This window comes from Bos taurus, chromosome 9 (assembly GCF_002263795.3).
Source record: "Bos taurus isolate L1 Dominette 01449 registration number 42190680 breed Hereford chromosome 9, ARS-UCD2.0, whole genome shotgun sequence".
NCBI lineage: Eukaryota > Metazoa > Chordata > Mammalia > Artiodactyla > Bovidae > Bos > Bos taurus.
In genome coordinates this window covers 28,011,286-28,029,823 of record NC_037336.1, presented here as the reverse complement: position 1 = coordinate 28,029,823, position 18,538 = coordinate 28,011,286, and the positions used below count along the sequence as shown (strand labels likewise).

Genomic DNA, 18,538 nt, shown 5'->3' with positions numbered 1-18,538 from the left:
ATTTAAAGAATGTTATGCTCTTCCATAGCAATCAGGAACCTGACAACACCAAAGCAGACAGCACATGACTAGGAGTCTGAAAATAGCAGAATTCAGAATTTCAATTCCCAAGTCTTCCTCCCTATTCCTAGCTTTGCCATCTTTGTTTCACCAATGATTAGCAGGTTTGGAAAGATTATGCAGTAAATACAGATTTAATGAATGGATAGAAAGAAAAGAACCAGAGGGCATGGCAGCAAGTCCTTCTTATATCCTTTACTTTCATTTTAACACTTTTCTTTTACCCTTTCATTCTTAATTTTTTTTCATCATTTTTCCTTTCTTTCAGAAATTATAATAAACATACTTTTAGATCATGGTGAACAGAAAGTAAGTATTTAGGGACAGGTAAATAAACAAAAGTTTTCAAATATATGAGTGTCATATGCAATTCTGACCCACAAACCTGCAAGGAGATGACTGAGGTACTGTGGACACATTCAGATACTTTTGTTAATACGTTTCTAGTGTTATGTTAAATTGACTCTATTACCTTTATCCTTCGGAACTGAAGAAGTCTTCCCAGATTTTTCTTTTCTAATTTCTGCAAGAAGAATCATGAGGAGAAAAGGTTACAAGGAATAACAGAGAAAAATGGCAAGTTCTTTACATTGTGTTTACTGAGGCATAAAGAACCTAGGGGCTCTGCATTGATACTCAAGATAGAGGTTTCTACTGGGATAAATTGCCTGTAACATATCGAACTAAGTATGCATAAGATAGAAAATAAGCCCACAAATTATTATAAGGGGCAGATTATGGTAGATAGAAATATATACAAATACAATTCTATGGGCTTCGGAGAAAGAAGATATGATAAGAATAATAGCTAATATTGTCTACTCACTAGGTATCACAGGGAATGCTCTCTACTATTTAGTCACACAGTGTTCACAATAGCCCTAAAAGTTATTTTGGTTCAGTTATTACCCTTGCTTTTCACATAAAGGGATTAAATCATGTTCCCAAGGTCATGTAGCTCTCATTAATAAATGGGAAATATGAGATTTGAATTAAATGTCTCTTTGAACTCAAACAGAAAGATATTGGCTCTGGTAGCTCAATGATAGAATCAGGAAAGGCTCTGGCAGGTGGCACAGAATAAGAGCTTGAGAGATGGCAAGGAATTAGACCAAGAGCAACAGAGCTGAAGGGACATTTTAGGACAGAAGAGAGAATGGGGAGGCGTGGGCTGCACAGTCTGCCAGTCTGGCTGAGTCACTTGTAATCAACAGAATAGAGTGGAAGTGTTGCTGTGTGAATTCCTAAGCTAAATCAGGATAAACCATGTGGTTTCTATCTGCTTCTGCTTCTCTAGGGGCGCTAGCTCTGGGGGAAGCTGGCTTCCATGTGAATACTCCAGTCGACACCGCCAGGCTGGCAAGACTACATACAACCAATCCAGTTCAACAGCCCCAGCTGAGCTCCCAGCCACGAGCTAGCATCAACTGCCAGCCAGCTAAGCAGGCCGTCCTGGACATCCAGAAGTCAAATTACTTTAGATATCCACAGTCCAAGCTTATAACTGACTGCAATCACAGGAGATATCCAAGTGAAAAACTGCTCAGTTGATCCCTCCTGAACTTCTTGATCCTCTAAATCATGAGGAAAGTAAAATCAGCTGTCTTATATCACTAAGTCTTAAAGTGGTCTGTACATAGAAACAGTATGTGAAACAGCTAGTAAATAGAAAAATATTGTACCATGCACATTACAAGTTCTTCAATACAGCCAAACACATAACAGAAAAAAAGATTAGTTCTACTATTAAAACTGGGGAAGGTTTTTGCTGAAAAGATGCCATTTGAGTTTAGGTTCTTCAGTAGACTAGAATTTCACTGGTCAGGAAATAAAAACAGTTTATCAGGGTGAAGGACATAAGTCAGATTTTTTAAAAGCTGAGGATCATGTAAAAAAAGGACTCCAGGAATTCTTGATTCATAGAAGGATAATCTACCATCAATTGTGATATGGAACATAGGGAACAGAGTTCTTTGGAGGAAGACATTATCTTTGTTTTGAATGTATTTTATTTCATGTGTCAACAAGATACCCAAAAATGACATGTTGCAGGGAAAAGCCAATTTTGACTCCATGTTGGAACTGTTTTTTTCACTTGCTTTTCTTTGCTTTTGTTATTATAAACATACATAATGGTCTGCTTCAGAGAATTCTGCCCTTTTGCTTGACTAAAAATGCCTTTGTTCAGGACCCTGTCCATCTGTGGATGGCAGTGAGGAATAAACGAACACATCACTTGCCTGAGGCTTGCCATTCTAGGAGATGTTTGCAAGATTAATAGCTTTCTTACTTTTGTTTCCTCACCTCTGCCCACATTTGTTCTATAAAAGAACCTGGCATCCAGATCCTGATAAAGGTTAATTTGAGACATTAGTCTGGCATCTTCTCCGTCAGCCGACTTTACTAATGAAGTTGTATTCTTTGCCTCAACACCTCATCTCTTCTATTTATTGGCTTGTTGTGGTTGAGCAGAGCAAGCTTGGACTCGGTAACAGACATGTCTTGCAAGCAGCTGGAAATACAAATGAAGTGCATATTTCATGCAAGTGTTGCAGAAGCAAAGCAGCTTAAAGTCTCATTCATAAATGGAAACTATCAATACAATTAGTAACAAAATTTTTTTAAAGGCTCTAAATAAATCTTATTTGCTTTTGTCACATAGATAAACTTGACTTAGTGAAAAACTAGGTATATAAGAGCAAAATAAACCAGAAAGTTAAAACCATTTTCTTAATCATATGTAATTAAAAGAAAAAGTGATGTCCTGTGTTACTTTTTACCTGCATGTTTTAAATCCAATCTCACATAATTGGCCTATATTGACATCAATTCATATATTGATAATAATAAACTTAATTTTCAGTTCAGTTCAGTTGCTCAGTTGTGTCCGACTCTTTGCGACCCCATGAATCGCAGCACGCCAGGCCTCCCTGTCCATCGCCAACTCCCGGAGTTCACTCAAACTCATGTGCATCGAGTTGGTGATGTCATCCAGCCATCTCATCCTCTGTTGTCCCCTTCTCCTCCTGCCCCCAATCCCTCCCAGCATCAGAGTCTTTTCCAATGAGTCAACTCTTCCCATGAGGTGGCCAAAGTACTGGAGCTTCAGCTTTACCGTTAGTCCTTCCAAAGAACACCCAGGACTGATCTCCTTTAGAATGGACTGGTTGGATCTCCTTGCAGTCCAAGGGACTCTCAAGAGTCTTCTTCGACACCACAGTTCAAAAGCACCAATTCTTTGGTGCTCAGCTTTCTTCACAGTCCAACTCTCACATCCATACATAACTACTGGAAAAACAATAGCCTTGACTAGACGGACCTTTGTTGGCAAAGTAATGTCTCTGCTTTTTAATATGCTATCTAGGTTGGTCATAACTTTCCTTCCAAGGAAACTTAATTTTACCAGTTATACTATTGCCAGATGTTTAAAGATGAATACCACACAAAAAGTGTGATCAAAATAGCTATAAATAGCAAACTAAATTTTAAATATTATACTTTACTAGATAAAAAGTATTAATTTAAAGAGAAAAATATTCAATTTAAAAAATTCAGGGATTTTTCTTTTTAATTGAGGTACCTGAATATATCTAATCAAGACAAATAAATAGAAAATAGCATTTACTTTTTCTTTTAACATTATCCTCTAAAAGATAAAATGTATATATAACAATACTGTTTCTCTCTGCAAGATTTTTTTTAAAAGGCCTGTGAAACAGGCACAACAAAAAATGGAAATAATGGACAATCATGTAATAAAAGAAATCAGCACTAGAGTTCCTCCTCAGCACATAATTGTTTTGAACATCAAATAATGTGTATAAAGGAGATGGCAATAATTAATAATATCTTTCATTCATGCTCAGTCACTCCAGTCTTTTGGGACCCCATGAACTGTAGCACCCAGGCGCCTCTGTCCATGGGGTTCTCTAGACAAGAATACTGGAATGGGTTGCCATTTCCTTTTCCAGGGGATCTTCCCAACTCAGGGACTGAACTTAATGTCTCTTAGATCTCCTGCATTGGCCGGTAGGTTCTTTACCACTAGCACCACCTTTGATTTGGCTATTAGTTATTATTCATTGTTCCAAATGATCAATACCAATTTTCTATTAGTGACATTAGGATATTAACAAAAATATTTATGCAGAAGTGTTGTGGCTTGATGTCAATGTTAAGTGTAGCTAAGATGCAAAAAAGAAACTAAAATTTGAAGGTATAAAAGATCCTAACAGAACTGTCAGGCAGTTCAGACTTCCTGGCTATGTGAGGAATAAAATTCAAAATTCTTAACCTTTCTTTCCCAGCTAGCACTACGAAAGGGCTCAATAATATCACTTCAAAAATTTTATTTCTTTCCTCTTTTGAAAATATATAATTTGTCTGCTGATTTGAGGTATTGTTTCATGAGCATCATGAATAAGATCAAGTATCCTTTTTTTTTTTTCCTTCTGATGGAAAGAATGGTTTTAAAGAAACATCTGGAGCAATCTATCCTTATGTTCAATGATAGGTAATTCCTCAGATCATGTACATCACACCAAAAATTATGTTAAATTGTTGCATTTCTATTGCTTCCTAAGGTGATCTTACCTTGTTTCTACAGTGATTCAATTGTGATCAATTGTATGATTTTTAAATATTTAATATGCAATGCCCTACATGCATCTGTCATTGTTTTTTGTTCATCTGAACATAAAAGTGACAATCAGGGATATTTTAGAAAAAGTATTTTACAATATTTTATATCCTTTTCAAACTCTAAAATATATTTTATAAACAAATACAGAGAAAAGAATTTTCAAGTTGTCTAAATGGTTTAGCATTCTATGCTTATAATTCCCATGAGGAAAAATATATTTTGATGTTTTATGCAATACTAACTTTGAATGTTCCTGAAAAGATGTTGTCAGTGTTTAATTTTACTCGGGACATTGTTCATTAACTTTTAAGTAAGTATAACTTGATTAGGAAGCCATTTTTAATTTTGTTTTTGTCTTAATGATAGATTTAATTATTTACCTTATTCTATAGGCTAGCTTCCTAGGGGACTCAGTGATAAAGAATCTGCCTGTCAATGCAAGAGACACAGAGACAAGGGTTGGATCCCTGGGTCAGGAAGATCCCCTGGAGGAGGAAAGGGCAACCCACTCTAGTATTTTTGCCTGGATAATCCCATGGACAGTGGAGCCTGGTGTGTTATAATCCATGGAGTCGCAAAGAGTCAGACACGACTGAACGACTAAACAGTAATTCTGTATATGCATCTCTAAAGAGCTTCCTTCAATTACTCAAGCATTGTCTGGTTCTAGGCAAGCTAGTCTGTGTCACCATGTTAAAACTGTCACATGAAGCATGGCGTAGAAATTCAAAACAACAGATACAGAACTTATTTAATGTGTAGCTTGCGATCACCATGGCGACAGAAGTCTTGTCCAATGGACTAAGTATTCTAGTACTTCTGACAAACTCTTTCCTATAGTAATATAGTTCTTCAAATTACCTTAGCTGAGGGACTTCCTGAAGTCATCGAACTACTATTTTCCTTTGACTGAATTCTGATCCAGCTTTGTAGCTTGGGTCTAAGAGAATACTAATCAGAATTCTGCAGTGTACTTCAGTGGGGTACATTTTACTCTATCTATGATCAGCTCTTTTAGGAAGAATAGTAATATGCAATTATTGAAAAAATAAAATAAGCATTCCTTTATATTTTGGGAGCTGAGGTAAACTGGGACACCTTAGGAATATAAATCTCTGAGCACTAAAGAATTTGTTTTTCAAAGAAAACTTTATTAGCCATGAATTTTTCTCATGTAATCATGTTCAACTTAAGATGTCAAATTTCTCATGATTCTTTCAAGAAGAAAATCTTTGTTAAACGATTAATTTCCTTAAGGGCAGACAAAGTTAGGTCTTGGTCATTTGTGTATTCACATATGATGATGAAGTATTGTTTCTTATGGTTAGACATTTTTACATAAAATCTTGCTATGATTGCAATGTTTGTTTCATCCTGAAATTGATATGCTGAGGCCTAATACTCGATGCAACAGCATTTGGAGGTGGGGCCTTTGGGAGGTGATTATGTCATGAGAGTGCAGCCCTCATGAAAGGGATTAGTGCCCTTTCTTATAAGAAGAGACATGAAAAAGATGACGTTTCTCTTCAATCTCTCTCTCCCCCTCTCTTTCCCTCTCTGCACTATAGAAGGATATAGTAAGACATTTGTTTGCAAACCAGAAAGAGCCACTTTATCAGGACCCAAATTGGCTGGCACCTGACCTTGGATGTCCTAGCCTCCAGAAATGTGAGAAATAAATTTCTGCTGTTTAAACCACCCAGTCTATAATATTTTGTGATAGCAGCCAGAGTTGACTGGGACAGATCTCTCACTCCTCACCCATTCCAGGGAGGTGGACGTTATCTAGATTTTATAGATATGATAGTAGGATCTAAGAGAGGTAAATAACTTGTCCAATATCACAACTACTAAATGGCAGTGGGAAATTTGAACCCAGACCATCAGAATAAAAATGACAGCTAAACTACTACAGTAAGTGCTGGGAGCACACTGGAAGATAAATTTGATAGCAGCACAGACGGCTCCTAGAAGTGAAGAGTGAGCATACTTGCAGCACCACCTCACAGCAACGCTCTTCATAACTGCCAGTCTGTTGGAGCTTTCAAAATTCTTTTCCTAAAGCAGAGACCATATCATTCGGCACATGCTAGGAAGTTAGTAACTATTTGTTGAATAAATTAGCCAAATTTATGGTGACCATATTTTATCAGAAAATTTACTCTTGAATCTTTACACAAAAGCCTAATAATCATATAATCACCTCTCATGGTTAGTAATTTCCCAGCTTTGCCGTCCCAAGTTGGCTAAGTTATCAAAGTAAAATGAAATCACTAGTACTTGACGATATTCATGGATAAAAATAAAAAATTATATATATTTCAACTCTACTTCATGTAGCAATTTGCTTTTTTTAACCTAAGAAATTTCAAATGGTGAATTTCCAGTGCTTAATAACCTCACACACCTATATTTGTATACTTAATTTCAATTAATTTGTTGCAAAAATCACTAATCATCTCTTCGTTTTAAATATAACATATTTTATACTTTCTATGACAATTATAATATTGTATATATTCTACGTTGTCTTTGAAATTCTTTCAATTAGAAATCTTCTACGAACACATTTATGTGTGATTTGATAAATGTCTCCTTGTCGACTGTGTTCAAATATGAAACTTGTTTCATGAGGAGATATATATATATATATAATTTGAAGAAATATAATTGACTATAAGAAAAATATTAACTTAAAATTACTAATATAACAAAATGAATAAGATTTTGATTTTGAAATTCTTTCAATTAGAAATCTTCTACGAACACATTTATGTGTGATCTGATAAATGTCTCCTTGTCGACTGTGTTCAAATATGAAACTTGTTTCATGAGGAGATATATATATATATATATATATAATTTGAAGAAATATAATTGAGTATAAGAAAAATATTAACTTAATATTACTAATATAACAAAATGAATAAGATTTTGAAATAAATCCTTCTGCTATTCAGTATGAAATGTAAAAATATAGTACTCTGAAATTCACTTGGTGGATACAGTCTTTGAGATTTCCATACATTTTTTAGTAGCATTCCCGGTCTTTGATTTATTTATTTATTAAGTTTTGGCTGTGCTGGGTCTTCATTGCGATGGCCTCTTCTTCACTGCTGTACGCAGCTCTCTCTACTTGCCATGTGTCGGGCTCCTTCCTGGTTGCAGAGCACAGGCTTCTTACTGTGGTGGCTTCTTTTGTTGTAGAGCACAAGCTCTAGGCATGCAGGCTCAGTAACTGTGGAGAATGGGCCCAGCTGACCCGTGGTATGTGGGATCTTAGTTCCCAGATGAGGGATTGAGCCCACGTCCCCTGCACTGGCAGGCAGACCCTCAACCGCTGGGTCACCAGGGAAGTTCCTCCGTACAATTTTTTAATTTAATGAACTATAATAATTTTTAGAGCAGATTACTGTTTACAATAAATTGAATAAAAGTTCAGAGAGTTCCCACATACATCCTCCCCTAATATAAATGACCTTTTCCATCATCAAATCCCTAATGCTGTACAGTTGTTACCATTGATACATAATTATCAATATTGATACATCATTATCAACCAAAGTCCACAGCTTACATTAGGGTTCATTCTTGATTTTGTTAATTATATGGATTTTGAAAAATGTATGCCATACATATACCATAATTGTATGATATAAAATAGCTTCACTGTCTAAAAATCCCTTCTGCACTACCCTCACTGTTCCTAAACCCTTGGTGACCATGAACTTTTTACTATCGCCATAGTTTTGCCTTGTCCAGAAAGTCATGTTGGAGTTATATAATCTGCAGGCTTTTCAGATTGGCTTTTTTCACTTAGAAATAGAATTTAATGTCCCTCAATGGCCTGATAGCACACACATTTTTAACACTGGAGAAAATTCTTTTGTATGGACATAACAGAATTTATTTATCCACTCACCTATTGAAAAATACATTTGTTGGTTTCTAGCTTGCAGCCAGGCTAAAGCTGGAATATTTGTGTACATATGTTTTCAACTTATTTGGGTAAACACCAAGAGCATGACTGCTGGATCATGTGATAAGAGTATATTTAGTTGTAAAAAAACACCAAACTGATTTCCAACGTGTCGGTACCATTTTGCATTTCCTCCAGCAAAGCATGAGAGCTCCTGCTGCTCCACATTCTGTCTAATATTTGATGTTTCAATGTTTTGGATTTTAGCCATTCTAATAGGTATATAGTGGTATCTCATTGTTTTAATTTGCAATTTTCTAATGAGTTGGTGATGGACAGGGAGGCCTGGCGTGCTACGATTCATGGGGTCACAAAGAGTTGGACACGACTGAGCGACTAAAGTGAACTGAACTGAACTGAATGACGTGTGACATTGAGCATCTTTTCATATGTTGATTTTCCATCTGTATATCTTCTCTGATGAGGTATCTATTCAGACCCTTTCCCAGTTTTTAGAATGGGTTGCTCATTTTCTTGTTGAGTTTTAAGAGGTTTTTGTGCATTTTGGATAACAGTCCTTCACCAGATATGTATTTCACAAATATTTCATCTTATTCTGTGTTTTATTCTTTAAATATTCTTGACAGTATGCTTTGCAGAGCATACTTAATTTTAATAATGTCCAACATATCAACTTTTCATTTATGGGTTGTGTCTTTTGTGTTGTATCTAAAAAGTAATCTCCAAACCCAAGATAACCTAGATTCTCTCTTATGTTATCTTCTAGGAGTTTACAGTTTTATGTTTTACATTTAGGTCTATGATCTGCTTTGAGCTAATATTTTGATAAGGATGTAGAATTCTTACCTAGATTCTTTCTTTTTCTTTTTGCTTGTGAATGTTCACTTACTCTAGTATGGCTTGCTGAGAAGACTATCCTTTCTCCATTGAATTGTTTTTACTTCTTCGTCAAAGACCAGTTGACTGTATTTTTTGTAAATCTATTTCTGAGGTTTTCCATTTTTGCTTCTTTGTCAAAGACCAGTTGACTGTATTTTTTGTGAGTCTATTTCTGGGTTCTCCATTTTGTTCCATCAATCTGTTTGTTGATTCTTTTACCAACATCACACTGTTGACTACTGTAGCTTTATAATAAGTCTTGAAGTCCAGTAGTCCTAAGATTTTGTTCTTCTCCTTTGATGTTATCTTGGCTATTCTGGGTCTTTTATTTTCTGTATAAACTTTAGGATCAGTTTGTTGATATTCATAATATCAGTTTGTCAATACCACTGAGATTTTATCATGATTGCATAGAATCTGTAGATAAAGTTGGGAAGAACTGACATGCTAACAATTTGGAGCCTGCCTACTCATGAACATAGAATAGGTTATATCTTAGATTTATATTTAAGTCTTTCCTTTTTGGTGCTAATGTAAATAGTCTTGCATTTTTTATTTTATTCATTCCAATTATCATTGCTGGAACATAGAGCAGCTTACTTTTACATATTAACCTTGTGTCCTGCAACCTTGCTATAATCACTGATTAGTTGTAGGAAGTTTTTCTTGATTCTTTATAATTTTCTAAATAGATGACCATATCATGTACAAAGACAGTTTTATTTCTTTCTTTCCAATGGGTATGTCTTTTCTTCCTTTTCTTGTCTTATTGCATTAACTAATACTTCCAGTACAATGTCGAACAAGTGTGCTGAGGGGATATCCTTGCCTTGTTTCTTTATCTTAATGGGTAAGCTTTTTGTGACTCAACATTAAATATGAGGTTATGAGTAGGTTTAATTGTAGATATTCTTTATCAAGTTGAGGAAGTTTCTCTTTATTTCTAGTTTGCTGAGAGATTTTCCATAAATAGTTGTTGGATTTTGTCAAATGATTTTCTGTTATCTATTGAGTTTCTTTCTTGTTTATCTTATTGATGTGATGAATTATATCAATCTATCTTCAAATGTTAAACCTGTTTTGCTCACCTAGAATGAATCCCACTTGGTCATGGTGTATAATTCTTTTTATGCACTGTTAATTTGACTTGGTAATGTTTTCGACTTCTATTTTGATATATGGCAAAACCAATACAATATTGTAAAGTTAAAAAATAAAATAAAAAAAAGAGAAAAAAAATTAAAAAATAAATCCTTAATAGTACTTTAAACTTTGTATTGTATGTGTGCATGTAAAAGAAATTTGAGGTCTTAGAGTCTCAAAAAGGCTTTGGTTGGAGTAAAAAACAACAAGAAACTCTGCAGAACAAGAAACCCAAGTATAAATTTCTTCACTTTGGAACAACAGAATTCATTTTGGTATTTTAAAAAGGTAAACTTGATCTAGTCAATGAATATTTATTCAGTGTCTCTTTTGGATTCTGAACTGGGAAAACAAGATGGTTGCCTGGAGTTCAGTCCATGCTGGAAGAACTTCATATAGGCAGATTAAGTAGAATGATGGAGACACATACACATACACAGAGTTCCGAGCTCACAGCAGGACTGACAAACTCTACCTGATGCAATAAGAAAAGACTTCACAGAAGTACTGGCATCTATGGTCAACTATGAAATTGCATATAAAATCTGTTATCAAGAAGAGTTGGAAAGACATTTCCAATACAAGGAACAACATAAGAAAACAATGTAGTGTGAAAATTCAGGTGGCATGATTGGTGGGTGTACAAAATGAGTGAGAAGCATATAAGCAAAGGCTAGAAGTCACACTGAGGGTTGGTGGTAAGGCAATCTTCAGTACCTTGCTAGAGAATTTGAATTTATATCCTTCCAGTGATGAGGATGTATGGATGTGAGAGTTGGTCTATAAGGAAAGCTGAGCACTGAAGAATTGATGCTTTTGAACTGTGGTGTTGGAGAAGACTCTTGAAAGTCCCTTGGACTGCAAGGAGATCCAACCGGTCCATCCTAAAGGAGATCAGTCCTGGGTGTCCATTGGAAGGACTGATGTTGAAGCTGAAACTCCAATATTTTGGCCACCTCATGTGAAGAGCTGACTCATTTGAAAAGACCCTGATGCTGGAAAGATTGAGGGCAGGAGGAGAAGGGGACCACAGAGGATGAGATGGTTGTACGGCATCACCAACTCAATGGACATGAGTTTGGGTGAACTTTGGGAGTTGGTGATGGACAGGGAAGCCTGGCATGCTATGGTTCATGGGGTCACAAAGAGTCGGACAATACTGAGTGACTGAAATGAACTGAACTGAACTGAGTGATGACGAGTCTTTAAAAATCTTAAGTTGAAAAATTTTTTTCTGTTATTGTATCAATGCAAATAAAGTTTTGCTCATAGGAGAATATGATATGTACTGAACTGACTGACAATACTTAGAAAGTCATTTTTATTTTGTTTGGAAATAGTCCAAACCAATAGTGAAACCACAATTCACTGACAGTTGTGCTACCCACACTCTCTTCTCTCTTGAGACAATATCTTCTGTTTCATTTTTTATAGATTCTTTTCTGTGAGTGTGTTATGGGCAGAATTTCTGCACTCTCTGAATCATTATCACTGATTCTTATGGCTAAATTAATATTTAGAGAATCTTCATGTCATTTCACTGGACAGTCAATGGCATGCTTTGCTCCAGAGATGTAGTTTTTGAAACTTAAGTAAAACTTACGTGTACATTTTGAAATTCAAGTGAAGTAAATACTTCAAATATTAGGATTCTATTTAGTAGATTTATATAATATTCAGAAGTATTTTCATGTTAGAATCTGAATCTGATTTTCCTATTTGTATATTTGCACAGATTGTACTTGCAATCAGAAAAATAAGTTTATTCTTCAGCATTTGGGACAAAGTGGAAATGTTTCATGCATGGGAGACATTTCTTACAAATGAGAATTAGACAATATTAAGACTGGAAAAGTCTGTACAGAATGCTTAGTAAAATAATCTCAGCCTGTAAAGAAGGCTTTCAAGCAAGTAACCAGCCTAATGTCACAGAATAAATTTTTTTGGTGTTTTATAAGGGATAGACCAAGCCTTAAGTTTTATTTTGAGATAACTGTATACTCTATTATTAAGGCAAATTAGTATTTCTAATCATTACTAGGTTTTAACAGCTATTTCTTTTCAAGGACCAACAGTACAAGTGTTAAGTCCAAGCTAAGAATTGATGACCATGGTTTTTATTGCCAAGACTTTTAATGAGACTGTAGATGCTTTTTATGAGTTACCTGACCTAGTAGCTCTTTCTGATATGAAATCAAATGAAATGAAACCCCAAATTTGCAAGTCAAAATGATGAAAAAATTTTGAGTTATATTTTGCCATTTCATAATTCCAAAGGAGTATCTGCACTGAATTTTCAGGTTTTAAAAACTGCTTTTCTTTAACATATAATATACCATCATTCTACAAAAAAACTGGGACAGTAATATAGTCAATTAAGTGCAACTAAATTTTATGTAGAATGGTGAAAAATTTTCATGTTTATTCCTGAAATTAGTTGATCTATAATGTGTACTTTACAATTAGAAGAAAGTAACAATGCATTTTTTATGCAGAGCAGATGATTTCAGATAAAATCTGCAACTTGATTTTTAGAGTATTTTAGCTTAAATTAATTTTTTAGCTTAAACTCCATTAATTTATTATAGGATATGACATAGCAATTGATTTTAAGTAGTTTTATTCAAGTTAGTGTATAGTATATGCCTACTTTTTTTTTTCCTGAATAGGCTTTTGGTAGAAAATGAATTTATACATAAAAGAAAAAATTCAATAAAGAAGGGATAAAAAAATTTTCCCCAAACAATCTCTGTTCTGGCTACTTAGGTTTGTAGCATAGCAGCTTATAATATACTTTCTATTAAAAATCCCTAAAGGAAAAAAGAGAACAAACCCATAGGTTGTTTCAGAATAAAAGTAGGAGTGAAAGCAAATATCAATAGAAAAGAGAGACAAAATTAGAAGCTCAATATTCTTGAGCTTGTAAGGAAGTATTTTCATGGTATGTTATAAGGTAAACACTACAAAGCATTTCCTCAGTTTTTTTTACACTCTAGTGCAGAGAGTTGGACTGTGAAGAAAGCTGAGCGCTGAAGAATTGATGCTTTTGAACTGTGGTGTTGGAGAAGACTCTTGAGAGTCCCTTGGACTGCAAGGAGATCCAACCAGTCCATCCTAAAGGAGATCAGTCCTGGGTGTTCATTGGAAGGACTGATGCTGAAGCTGAAACTCCAATACTTTGGCCACCTCTTGCGAAGAGTTGACTCACTGGAAAAGACCCTGATGCTGGGAGGGATTGGGGGCAGGAGGAGAAGGGGACGACAGAGGATGAGATACTGGCTGGATGGCATCACCGACTCGATGGACATGAGTTTGAGTGAACTCTGGGAGTTGGTGATGGACAGGGAGGCCTGGCGTGCTGTGATTCATGGGGTCGCAAAGAGTTGGACACGACTGAGCGACTGAACTGAACTGTACTGAGTGCAGAATAGCAAGGGAACAAACAAAAGTCAATTTTTCTCTCTGGAGAACAAAACTGTAATCTTCAAATATCTATAGCAAATAATTAAAAATAGTTTTTACTGACCAAATCCTGGGGCTAGTGATCAAAATTTTCCTTGAGTAAAAATAAGATTTGCAAGAGAATTTTTATTATAAAGAGGATGAGAATGGTCTTTTATAGATTTAGGGATTTCTAAAGAACCATAAACTTAATATTAAGATGTAAATGATGATCAAAAATATGCACTTTAAATTGCTTTAAAATTATTAAATTACATTAAGTATTGCCAAAAGAAATCCGAAGTGCATTGTCATTAAATTCAGAAAGCATATGATAACTTTTCTTCATATTTCACTTTGATTTGACTGGGCTTTAGAAATGGCATATAACTACATTCTATTAGTTTACATAAAGATTGTTGGACCTTAAATCAAGACAAAGTTCCATAATTAAAAGATAGATGTAGCAAGAATATATGCTTGATGTAAAAAGTTTGTTGTTTTTAGGAGCCTAAAAGATAGATACGATTTCCATTAGGAAAGTACTTTGATGAATCATGGAAGGGGTAAAGTATAGACAGAGTCTTCCAGACCCAGGGGTCGAACCCTGGTCTCCCGCATTGTGGGTAGACGCTTTACCGTCTGAGCCACCAGGGAAGCCACCATAGACAGAGTAGGACACATTATCCCTGGATACACTGTCTGTTCTGGTAATGTCAGGTGACTTAATTTGGCTTATCTAACAGCCAATTCCTCTGAGTCCAGAGTTAGAAAGGTAAGCTGGGGGTAAAAGCGGTGATCCTAGTAATAAAGTACATGGAGAGATTCTTGGGATAATCTTACAGTTTTAGTGTGCTTCTCCATGAAATGCCCACAGTCTCTAAGCAAAGGAATGAAAAAGATAGGCACCTAGGTCACATTAGGCAGAGGAGTGGTTCATTTTCACAGCCAAAAAGCAGAATTATGCAAAATGAAAACTGGAATGTGGACATTACACTATATCTCTCTGTGTGACTTTAACTTGACTATAGAATATCCTAAGGTTCCCTGGTGGCTCAGTGGTAAAGAATCTGCCTGCCAAAGTAGGAGACATGGGTTCAGTGCCAGCGTTGGGAAGATTCCCTGGAGTAGGAAATGGTAACCCACTTCAGTATTCTTGCCTGGGAAAATTCCGTGGACAGAGGAGCCTGGCGGGCTACAGTCCATGGGGCGGGGGTGGGCTGGGGGGGTGGCGGCAAGCAGTCAGACATGACTTAGCAACTAAACAACAACAAAATGGTGAAAGAGAAGGGATGAGAAAGAAATTGCCATTCATGAGGTCAAACAACTGTGAGAACATTCTAAAAGTATTAAAACAAGAGTAAGTAATGGTGTAATATGTGAGCAAATGAGGTAGTGGAAAATTGCAAAAAATTCTGTTGAAAATATACGAAATATGTAAGCAAGCAGAGTACGCTCACTTTTACAGATGATTCATGAGCTCTGTGTATAGACCATCTTTTCTCCGAAGCCCACTCCATACTCCTCACACCCATTCCCAGCGCCTAGTCTGTTGTGGGCGCTCAATAAATATTAAACAACCAAAGCACAAACTAATGTCAAAAGTTTGAAATTCACAGGAATCAATAGTGTTATTATTATCATTTAACATTTATTGAGGGTCAACAGCATGACTTAGTCCACATGTGAAAATAGGTTATTTTATAACACACATTAAGCAAATAATTAAATACAATATGTTTCAACTACACTTTCAGTTTTACTCCATTGATCTTAAATGTAAAATTGTTTCTGTTCTTTTATAATGTTGACACATCATGAATTATAAACATTTATTATTTAAATAAGTTTCTCTCAGAGAAATCACTACTGTAGATATTATTAACATTCACTTGAAAGTATGAGATCAATCTACAACAAATACATATCACAGGTTCTAAATAGACCAGTTCATTTACAAAGAATAGAAGAGAATCTGAAAAGTGTCTGAGGACAGTGACAAATACACAAAGCATGTAAATAGCAATTGGGTTTCACTTGCTTCTGCGAGAGTTTAAAACACTAATACAATGATGTGGGATACCACTGTTTACAAAATAGCAAAAAGCCAAAGAAAGACAAAAACTCAAGTGGACACAAATCACTATACTTACAAATTTAGAAATATTTCATTTTAAGCAAAATACAATTTTTATTACAGGAAATGAACTGCATTTGATGTATTTATGATCCACATTCTCTAATTTTACCCTTAATAAAATTACTGTGCTCAAACTTATTCTTGGTGGTTAATAGGCACTTAAATTCTATTTAATCATTTTTCATGAATATTTTTGTCATGTTTGTACTTAAGTAGATTTTGAAGTGATTTTTAATTGTTAAGAGGATGGAAAACTATACTGAATATTTCTGTAATGAAATTTTCAGCTTAATTTTGGGGTACTAAATTTTCCAAGTTTATAAAGTATGTTTTCCCTTAACATTTGAGACTTAGAATCTTAGAAATAAGTCTTTCTAGACCAGCCTTCTCCTAGAGATTTCATATTCTGATACAAGGGATATACTACTTGAAAACTTCAGTGAATATAAGTTTTTTTATAATTCAAAGGAGTGTAAGATCAGCTAATTCAGCTCTGTAATTGTAAAATCATGAACAAACAATAAGGATAAGGCCTAATGTTGCTATGTTTACACTTATACATTGACCTCACTGGGCAATTACTAAATTTTCTCTTTCACTTTAAGTTTTTAAAAAATTCACAATATAGAAGGTACAATTGCTAAAATGTAATTTATTAAAAATTTTTATCCATATGATGGTTCACCACAAGCAGTTTTGTTATGTAAGAATACCTTCTACAAAGATCATAATAATGATGTAATTAATGATCAATTAATATTTAGTTGGGCTTCCCAGGAGGTGCTAGTTGTTAAGAATCTCCCTACCAATGCAGGTAATGCAAGAGCGGAGGGCTCGATCCCTGGGTCAGGAAGATCCCCTGGAGAGAGGAATGGCACCCCACTCCAGTATTCTTACCTGGATAATTCCATGGACAGAGGAGCCTGGTGGGCTACAGTCCACAGGACTGCAAACAGTCAGACATGACAGCATAGCACAGCAGCAGCAGAAGATGTAATTATTAATTTCACCTAGACTTTTTACTTTAAAATGAGGGTAGTTGGATAATTTAATCAGTTATATTTTGGTTTCTGAGATATTTGGCAACTTTTGCTTCAGAAATCACATGTGATTTACTAAAATATCATAATTGTACAGTATTAGAGACACAGATTATTGAAATCTGCATCACCTAATATTCCTTTCTTTAGGAATTCCTCTATGTTTTATTCAACCCACAAGTATTTATTGAATACTTCCTACATGCCAGCACTGTTAGAGTCCCTTAGAACAAATTCTTAAAGAAAGCTTTAAGTGATATCATGCACAGGTATGAATGAAAGAAAAAGAAAGATGATATGTGAGTGATTTGATTTATTACTATTTTCTTCACCTTTTCATTTACTGTTAGATTGAAATCACTTAGAAGGAAGAAAATTAGAAACAAGGAGATGCTGGGACTCCAATCTACAACTCATATCATTAAAGTTAATTGTCCTGACTGGTCTCCTGCCGTGCCCTGGTAAGTAAGACATCACTGAATGCTTCCTGAGAGTGCCTGCTTTGATCTTCTGCCTAGTAACAAGCAAATATTACCAAAGATTTTCTTCTGAGAGAGAGCAAGATTAAAAAAGAGAGGGAAATTGGAGTTAGGGGGACAGGTCAATTTTGAAAAGTAATACCAAGGAGAAAAAAGTACACTAAATATGATAAATTAAATATCAAACAATAAATAAATCAAGCTTAATGAAATGTGAATTAACAAGCTTAATAAAATGAAATAAACCAAGCTTAATGAAATGAAATTATACTGAAGTGGTTTCCCTGGTGGCTCAGTGGTAAAGAATCCACCTGCAATGCAGGAGCTACAGGAGCTGCAGGTTCAATCCCTGGGTCAGGAAGTTCTGCTGGGGTAGGAAATGGCAACCCACACCTGTATTCTTGCCTGGAAAATCCCATGGATAAAAGAGCCAGACCGACTACAATCCATGGGGTCACAAAGAGTCGGACATGACTTAGTGACTATATCACCAATGAAATGTGATGTATTCTTTCCAGATATAATATACAATAAATATAAAAACAAATCCTCATACAGTAGAGTGTGCTGTGATGTTCTATCTTTGGCATTCCTTGGCTCTCACTATAAGGACAGCAACATGTACTATGGAAAATATTTGTGTCTCCTGATGCTTCTAGGTAACTGCTTTCTAAACAAAGAGAAATTGCTAATGGTGTTTGTGGTGTGTGTGTATGTGTGTATCTTTAAAGTGGGGAAATTTATAAAGATTTTCTTAACACTCAAAATTCTGGT

At 35.2% G+C, this 18,538-nt stretch overlaps 1 protein-coding gene across 50 annotated transcripts in view; it reads right to left on the bottom strand.

The window, feature by feature from the left end:
* TRDN (triadin) overlaps positions 1-18,538 on the bottom strand; it is a 415,031-nt gene that overhangs the window by 86,380 nt on the left and 310,113 nt on the right. For all 50 annotated transcript variants that reach the window (XM_059890081.1, XM_059890082.1, XM_059890083.1 and 47 more), the window contains one exon: positions 533-583. In XM_059890081.1, coding sequence (XP_059746064.1) covers positions 533-583 — 51 coding nt within the window. The remainder of the gene's footprint in view (positions 1-532; positions 584-18,538) is intronic.